The sequence below is a fragment of the Chroicocephalus ridibundus genome, chromosome 2, assembly GCF_963924245.1.
Source record: "Chroicocephalus ridibundus chromosome 2, bChrRid1.1, whole genome shotgun sequence".
In the NCBI taxonomy this organism is placed as follows: domain Eukaryota; kingdom Metazoa; phylum Chordata; class Aves; order Charadriiformes; family Laridae; genus Chroicocephalus; species Chroicocephalus ridibundus.
Window position 1 is genome coordinate 79,437,822 of NC_086285.1, and position 9,234 is coordinate 79,447,055.

The 9,234-nt window shown below is 39.2% G+C and overlaps 1 protein-coding gene across 1 annotated transcript; it reads right to left on the bottom strand.

Annotated features, from left to right (window-relative positions):
* Positions 1-5,399, bottom strand: LOC134511682 (ovalbumin-like). Its single transcript, XM_063326017.1, has 7 exons — positions 5,232-5,399; positions 4,554-4,604; positions 3,811-3,939; positions 2,821-2,938; positions 2,251-2,393; positions 1,945-2,100; positions 1-396 (listed from the first exon to the last, which is right to left on the bottom strand). The coding sequence occupies exons 1-7, from the start codon at positions 5,397-5,399 to the stop codon at positions 1-3; spliced, it is 1,161 nt and encodes a 386-aa protein (XP_063182087.1).
* Positions 5,400-9,234: the final 3,835 nt, after the last annotated feature.

Genomic DNA, 9,234 nt, shown 5'->3' on the forward strand with positions numbered 1-9,234 from the left:
TTAAGGGGAAACACATCTGCCAAAGAAGAGGATGCTGTTGGTTGGGTTGTGCTTGATCAAGAAAAGGAAAGGGTGGTCAACCCTAAACTCTTCAAAGACACTTGGGACCTCAGTCCCAGCTCCTGTTGAGCCTACCACCTCACTGCCTGCTTCATAGATTTCTATAAATGCTTCATGCACTGCTTCAGAAATCTTCAGGGTCTCTGCTGAAGAGATGCCAGAGAGATTGGCTGATGAGCTGAAGAGGTCGGTCATACCCAAGGCCATTAAGACAGATGTGAGGTTATATTTTTCTTCGATCTTCATGCGGGGAAGATACACTTTCATTTTCCTCTCTTCCATCGTACTAGAACTGGTCCACTCCATGAGTTTTTCTGAGGTGAGTGAATTCTCAAGCTGCAAGGACACAAGCAAATTGAGAACTCTGGGATGAGAGCACAACTTTCTTTGTGGCAGTGCAGTACCAGTGGTGGTTTTTTTCTCTTTTAAACTGACTGCTCTTGGCATGGCATTTTTTTCCAGGTATATACACATTAATCTATCTAGGAGAGGAAATCAAACTGTGACTCTTTCTTCTCTGCTCTGTCCTGCTTTCTATTTCTTTAATAGGCTCGCTGCCAATTAATTTTCTTAATGAGATGGCTAATCAGCAAATTTCACCTAAAGCTTTTCCCTATTTATCATCTTTACTTCAGAAATATATTCCAAAAATTGTTCTGTGCTTTTGAGTTGTAAGCTCTATCTATATTTCAGACCTCCAAGTAACAAGGTGTTCGTGCTAACCAATTACTAATACCTCTACTATCAGTTATTACTGAGGAAATTTAGCTGTGTTCAAATGCCTCTTCATTTTTATAATTTAAATTCTTTGAGTTAGTGTACAATCATTCAATGAACTCTCATTTATTACATAGCTTTTCCTATTCAGACTAACTACTGTCCTGCTAACGACAACATCACATGTCTGTATTCTGTTCATATCAACAGTAGTATGTCGAGTACATTTTATTTTCTAAAATTGCTTTAACCATTCCAGTACCCCTCATATTCAGTTTTTAGATCACAGAATCACAGAATCACAGAACGGGAGGGGCTGTAAGGGACCTCTGGAGATCATCTAGTCCAACACCCCTGCCACAGCAGGGTCTCCCACAGCAGGTTGCACAGGAACGCGTCCAGGTAGGTTTTGAATGTCTCCAGAGACGGAGACTCCACCACCTCTCTGGGCAGCCTGTGCCAGTGTTCTGCCACCCTCAAAGGAAAGAAGTTCCTCCTCAGGTTTAAGTCGAACTTCCTATGCTCAAGTTTGTGCCCGTTACCTCTTGTCCTGTCCCCGGGCACCACTGAAAAGAGCCTGGCCCCATCCTCCTGACATCCACCCTTTAAATATTTATAAGTGTTGATAAGGTCCCCCCTCAGTCGTCTTTTTCCAGACTGAAGAGACCCAAATCCTTCAGCCTTTCTTCATAAGAGAGTTGTTCCAATCCCCTAATCATCTTTGTAGCCCTTTGCTGTACCCTAAGTTTAGATAATTTAATTTTTGAAGGTATGAAGGAAGCATGTTGAGCACTGCCAAACCAAACAATAATTACAACTAGTAAAGCTATCATGAACTTCCCAGAAAGCTCCTTAGAGTGCAGGAATGGAGATATAAAACCTTTGGTGCTCAAGGTGCTGGAGTAACAGCTGCTTAGCTGAGAAGAATCTGTTCTGCGGTTACCACTATCTAACCCACCAAAGCAGTTCCTTAAGCAACCCATGCTCAGCACAAACTATTGCAGGACCACTGAGACAGCTGCACGCCTCTGTGCAACAATCCCATGTTGCCACTGTTCAGATCTGTGCTGGTGAAGTGTTTTAGGATAACTTTATTGTGAAGGGCTTTGCAGCACCTAAATATCACTGTGTTTATGGTTTTCTGAAACCCAACTGCCAGGGCCATACCTGCTCCAGGCTAGAGACATCATCAGGCAATATGACCAACATGCACAGCTCCCCGCTGGCATATGGAAGCTCCAGGATCTTCATTTTCTCAGAAGCCACCACTGCCATTTTAAATGAACCAATCTGATACATCATCTGCACAGGTTTTTTTTCTTGCTGCAAAACAAAATAAGATAATACAGTTTTCACAAAGATTATTCTTAGAGTGTAGAAATGTCTACTTATGGTTAAAACTACTGATTGCTCTTGTATAACAACTTGTCTACTCTCCATAAATTCTAGAAGATGACATGTATGCCCATGTACCTCAGTCATTCTGAAAGGCATTGTCTGGGTGTCTTCATCCTTAAATGCTTTCTCCCACATTCCTTTGAAGTAAATGGCATTGACAAGGACCATCTGAGTCTGGGGATCCACAGAGCCCGGTTGAAGGATATTTTTGATCATTCCTTTAAGAATGCATAGGGAAAGAAAACACGTGTATGTAACACATCTGTGTATAACACTTCTTACTTGGAAATCCCAACGTTAAATCAAGGGTATAGAATCTGTGGGGGGAAGATACAGGACAGGGACATTGTTTTGTTTTTGCAGCTGTAATCTTGTACTTCCAAGGTGGATTTGCTCACTAGTGTTGGGAATAGCTGTTGTTTCCTCTTTGTAAAGAATTCTAATGAGAGATGTAAGACCCAGAGATTTCCTTGTTACAAAATGAGTAAACCTGTATATTTTGTGACAATGGGAAGAGCCACTGGAACCTTTTATCCCAGGATGGTCTCCAACCCAAACAGTAAGCATAAATACTTCTTGCTTCAAACCCAAGTTGAAAGGCAATGTCTATATAAAGAAGGTAGCCGATATTTGGCTTGCTCTTACCATTTGTATGACTTTCAACCCAGGAATTGATGAGCTCTCTGGCTTGATCTGCAGCTGTTTGGAAGCTGATGGTTTCCATGCCTCCTTTATAGAGTTCTTTCACACATTGTAAGTATTCCTGCAAAGGAAGAGTACGCATTTTTCAGATCAGAATGTCAAAGCATTTTGCAAATGTGAAATGCAAGACTGAAGTTAACAGATATGAATAATCTGCTTATTAAAGCTAATTGGTAAGCCATGATTCTAGTTCATAAGCATCTTAAGATTTGACATTCATTTCTTAAAAGAAGAGCATATGCTCACATTTTTTAAAATATTTTCCAGAACTAAGTTTGATCCAAAATGGCATTCATAGAATCATAGAATCATAGAATTGTCTAGGTTGGAAGGGACTTTTCAAATCATTGAGTCCAACCATCAACCTAACACTGACAAAAACCATGACTAAACCATGTTGCTAAGCACTACGTCTACCCACCTTTTAAATACCTCGAGGGATGGCGATTCCACCACTTCCCTGGGCAGCCTGTTCCACTTCATTTCAGTTGAAGTATCATGGGCTTTTTGTTTTGCCCACTTTTAAACTTTTTATTTTGCAATGGTATTTTCCTTTAATTTCAAATTAAATGTTACTTTCAATGGGAAAACTTGGGATATTTTTGAGAACCTGAAGTTATTTTTCAGGTTTGTTTTACAAGTTGAGAAAACACTTGGAGTTCACTCTTTCCAGCAAAAGTTACCTTTTTTAATTATACCTTGACATGATTGGATCATGATTGTACTTCGCACAAACACCTTTTTAGCTTGGCACATTTTTTCTCAAGGCTGTAGAGATTTAGGGCTGTGACAGAGAGAAGTCATGGATCCTGTCTTCAATACGGAAGAATATTTCTTTAGCAGAATGTAGACTTCTGACAGTGCTTTTGCATTACAGAATAGTACAATTTTGACATGGAAATAACATTCAGAACAGATCTTAGAGCAACTCACCGGTAGGATTGGGTATGTCTCTTCAGCGTAAAGTCTACTGGCAAAGCCGACTGAGTAATTGTCACTTGGTTTGGTGATTTGAGTGAACATGTCTTTAAGTGAAGTGTGGACGCTTACAGATGTGCCGCACTGAATGGTTGGCATGAATACAAATAAAAAGATAGATGATGTTATTCTAATTTTAGTACTTAGTAGTTTTTTCATACTATATGAGAAGAGTAGAGTAGTTCAGACAATTCTGCATACAAAACTGTTGTTCATCCTGTATGTCTTATTGCTATAACTACACTGATGTAGTAACTTTCTAATATATACAATTTTGTGCTGTTTTTCTACTGTAATTTCCTCATGCCTCTCTCAGGGGGACTCTTAATTACCCGCTACAGTAATCTAGCTTCAGCAGATCGGGTAGGCTTTCCTCCATTCCCAACCAGTCCCATTTAACCAGGAACATCCAGCTACCTTGCCTAAGCATAGAAATATCTATAGTTTTCCTTATTTGCCCAATATTATGGTGCTGGGTTTCGTCTTATGCTTGTTCTGAATCATTCATCACCTCCCTTCCCTATTCGTACGAACGAAGTGTTCCCCCAAGCCCCCAAGTGCTGGATGCAGAGCACTAGCTGCTCATCGGAGAGGGGCTGGAACTGCTAAGAGACTGCTTTAACTGCTTGTTAAGCTCCTAGGAGATTTTGCTCCTAGGAGAAAGTGACATAGAGAAGGACATGCAATTATTTCTGTACCTGAGTTTCAGTAGTCTCTCCAAATCCCGAGATTTTATCAAAGTGAAAAACCTGTAATTGAAAATAACAGCAGTTGAAATAACAGGTATGACAAAAAAAAAAGATTATGCAACTGAGATTAACACATGATGTTTTAAGTAAACCTATTGGGTAAGTGAGAAACTGGATGACTCAAAAGGTGCAATCCGTCTGCACCATCTGTGAATAGCTGTGCCTACTGTTGCCTGCTTAGATGATCTCTTTTTCTACTGAACATCTAGAAATCAGCTCCAGTGTGTGCTATTAATAATACTTTCTTCCAGGTAACAAGGCAGACACCCTCTTTGAAGGAAGTGAGAGATATAGGAAACTCATGTGAAACATTTTGCAGTCTAGAGACATGTTTTGGCTCTTTCCCTGGAGATTTTATCTACTTTCCTTACTCTAAACAAATGACCACTGGAATGTGGTGTTCTCTGTGAGAATCCTACTGCTAACAATGATAAAATTAAAATTTCTTCCAGTTTCAAGGCTGATGCATTTGTTTAACATTACAGGAGTTTGAGGCAAATGCAGCTTTTGATAATTCTGGATCCAGATTTTTTAGCTTCTGAGCTACACAAGGGACATTATCATATAATGAAGTGCTGTGGCTCTGTTGAGCAGCAGGAAGGTTTAAATCCTGAACTGTAGCCTCACCTTATCGATCTGAGCCCTGGTGTTTTCTCTTGCGCCAAGGTAGACCATGGAGAGAGCTGAAATGATGGTCAGGGGGGAGTAAAAGATGTTCTCGTTGACATGCTGGACTTTCAGCTCCTTGAATACATCAAAACAAAATTCCGCACTTGCTGCACCGATGGAGCCCATTGTGGAACCTGTATCGTCTAGACCAAACAGCAGAAGTACAATGACAATGCAATGATGGAATACCGCACAGCACAACGCACTTTAATAGTAGTTTTTAGGCAATGAAGTATAAAGAAGTAGTTTTGAAGTGATTCTGTGGTAATATGCCTATTGCTATGCTCACCTCTCATGCATGTTAGAAACTCTATATTCATAAATCTGTTTATTTCTGAATTTATATTCAGTTGCGTTTTTGGCAGTAAAGTTCCTCAGAGGTCTTAAATCTGTATGTGATTTCTGTTTACATTTTCCAAGCAGTAAAACAACAATTGCCTGTACTTATTTTCATTCAGTGAAGACTAGCATTCCTTCGTACTTTGTAGTACCTTTGATGAAAACAAGAAAATATGATCTGTCTTTGATATACTTGCAAAGCTGGAAATTTAAAGTGCAAAATTCAGTAGACTTGCTCTAGGCTTGGACAGATATAAGTAAAAGCAGGGGGGGGCTGACTATTTTTATTTTCTAAAAATAAATAGTGCAGTAAAATATCTGTTTGTTGCACAGTACTTACTGTCAGTAGATCTTTGAGGGCTTGTGTCTTTACCCTTGTTTTAGTAATGGAAGCATGGATAGGCAATATAATTTGTCTAAGGTCACCTAGCCTAGGAGAGCGACTGATGCACAAAATTCATATTCCACCCTTTGCCTAAATATATATATATATGCTACACTATAACCTGTCTGAGAAATTAAATTTTGTTAGTAACATTCAGATAGAATAGAAATGCAGACATGATAAAATGGTAATGTCTGCTATAATACAGCACTGTTAAATGTCTGCATTTCTATTCTACAGCACTGGATATTTGTTTGTGACATAGACCAGTAAAAGCTTTGTATTTGTTTCTGTCTGAGGCTGCTATAAAGTGCTGGACAGTATAAGTCCTGTGTAGCCACTGTGCTTATATAAAGCACGACTGTTGAGGTCAGCATGAATCTAGTTTCCTTCCTGTGATTTATAAAAATTATGAAAGTTTGTTGTCTTCCAAAATCCAGCCCCTTATGTAAGTGCTTAATGCTAGGATGACGTGTTTGTCTTTGGAGTACTAAACTCCACCAAGGTTTTGGGTGACCATGCTTGTGAGTATACCCATACACTCACATACACATTTCTCTCAATTTCCTTTCTGTATACAAGTTCCCATTTATAGATTATGGTAAAAATATAAGTCTGTACACCCTCACACATTTTTATCTTGTATAGTGTTGACCAGATGTATTTTCCAGGGATGCAACTGTTAGAGAAATTTCATAAAAAGCTAAAGAAACTAAAATAAACCTAGCAAATTCACTGAATGCCACAGTTGTGCTCTCAGTGCACTCTGTTGAACCAGAGGTCAATCAAGCAAACTTACTCTTTGGCTGCCAAAATCAAACTTAAAAGATACTGAATGAGAGGATAGGCTGCTCTGAAATAAAATCATATTTTAAGTGCAAAATAATATTTTAAGTGCAAAGAATAAACTTTAAAAAAGTGTCCTGAAAACAAATACTCAGGTTTTACACATAATAACATAGTGTAGAACACATACACACAGGTGAGAAGATTTGTAAATATTCTGTCCTTAAAGATACCAAACACAACACAATAATTGCTCTCTTTTTAAGTTTAGACATAAGCAAGAAATAATACAGTGCGAAGGTTAATTTTCCTAGAGAAATGCTTACCTTTAGAGCTTCAGCACCAAAGGCAATACAGCTTTCCAGCTGTGTGTAGATAGACTGGCTGAGCCCTTGGGAATTTATACAGTCTGGATTGTGACCCACCTGCTGCTGCTCTTCAGAAGTTTGACCTTTGACACCATAAGAATAAATTAATGGGATTAGGTCAGATTTTCGTTTCAATGGATCCATTTTTGATTGAAGGGCAAGCAAATATTAGTTTTTTTATTCTGTATAACAAAGCGTTTTCCCCAGTACATCAGGACTGCTGGACTAGAGAAAAGACTGGGAAATAATGCTCGCGTTCCTTTATGCCTCATTTGCAACGAGATACTGGGATGTTAATAAAAACAAAAAATGTGAATAACCTTGGCAATGGAAAGCATAATTAGAAGTTATTAGTCAATCTGACAATAATTAGTCAATTTTTATTATGGTTGTAGTAACAGACCAGAACTGTCTTTCATTTGGTCCTTTTTTGAATGTACGAAATGCAGCTGAGCGTTGCTACACAGCAGATAAGTGACAACAGGACTTGGCCTATTATTCTGCTAACAGAACTGGAGAAATACAGAAGGGTGCGTGTGAGAAAACCAATTGAGATGAAAGTCAAAAGTAAGCACATTTTGTTTGAAAAGTTGGGATATTTAAAAAAGATCTTTTGATGAGTGTGAAGGTTTTATAACCAATTATTTTATTCTCGAGGAGTAATAGTAAAACATAGCCCCAGACAAAGTAAAAAGTAGTAAATTCCAAATGTGTTTGTTGTATGCACTTGCAATGTATCTCTCAGATCTTCCATGGGCAACTTGGCCTGGCAGATGACAGAGGAACTGTGAAATCCAGCTAAAGGAGCGTTCATGGTCTGTAGGACAATCATAATATACAATAGCAAATATATTTCTGTTATAAAAGCATTTCAGCTATAAAAGCTATTGTTCTGTATTGAAATAATGGAATGGACAAACAGTAAGGAAACCATTCTGACCTCTATAAAGCACTATGTGATTTTAAAAAAGGCGGGGGGGAGGGAATCCAAAAGGCAGTATGACATAATTCCTTAGAACATACATGGAGATGACTGTGATCTCTGTTAAGGAGAAGAGGTAGGCTGGCTGTACTGCTCTCAAAAGTTTAGACAGTGAAGTTTTCTTTGCCTCAGCCTGCTTCCTCCTGTGAAAATAATCGTGCCACAGAAATCTACATTCTCCTTGCCGAGTTGTTGTCACCAAGGCAATCTGAGGACTTAAGCAAGACAAGATTGTAGTGGAAGTGTTATTTTTTTTTAGACCTCTCCACAGATATCAGCCAAGTGGTTTTGTTCGGTTTTGTTTGGGTTTTTTTTGTTTTCCCCACAGATAGTCTGACAGATACGTATCTGTGATTAAGCACAGAATAATTCTTTTCACTTTTTTTTTTTAAGCCAGGCCTACTGCTTCTGTTTCAGCCTTTAACAAAGCCTAAAAAGCTTGTCTGCTTTTTCTGATGGTAGAAGTGCTTCTCAGAAAATGTTGTCCCTACCTATAAAATATGTAATAGTATGTTGATGGAGAAAGGGAATAGAGAATGCGCCTTCCAAGTGTGCTGTTAATCAAAAATCTCCATCATCTGGTCAATCAAACATCAGTAACGAGTTTTGTACATGTATTCTAGTTAGCTCTTCGTATCCATTTGTTAATGTACAGATCAGTGTGGACTAGGTGGTCCTCCCATACTGAAACATCCTGGTGAAATAGCAAAGAAAAGGACGGTTTTCCCTCTCACTGAGGCAAGGAACAGTTTAGCAGCCGGCCAGGTGCTGGAGAAGACAGCCAGCCTCAAAGGGACGCTTCCAGATACTTTAAAGCATTAAGACGGTGCTATCATAGCTGAGAAGAATGGCTGAAGATCTCCTTGAGAGGGAGGCAGTAAGGATGCAGTTCTAGTAAGAAGTCTCTCTAGAGGCCTGGTCTGAGAGCATGTCACATGGATACAGCCAGGGGACTGGGCACCTCAGCTACTACCTCAACTCCTCGCTCACCCTCCCCTGAGTTCAAAGGGTGAGTAAGCCTCGTGAAACTAGGAGAATATGGTGGTATTTTAATGGAAACTCTCTGGGAGAAGCCCTATCCTTGGCTGAGATGTCAGACAG

Coding starts and splice junctions, on each gene's coding strand:
- LOC134511682 (XM_063326017.1), bottom strand. CDS start 5,399: ATGGGCTCCATCGGTGCAGCAAGTGCGGAATTTTGTTTTGATGTATTC. Junction 4,605..5,231: donor CCAGGGCTCAGATCGATAAG/GTGAGGCTACAG, acceptor TTTCAATTACAG/GTTTTTCACTTTGATAAAAT. Junction 3,940..4,553: donor GAGAGACTACTGAAACTCAG/GTACAGAAATAA, acceptor CCAACCATTCAG/TGCGGCACATCTGTAAGCGT.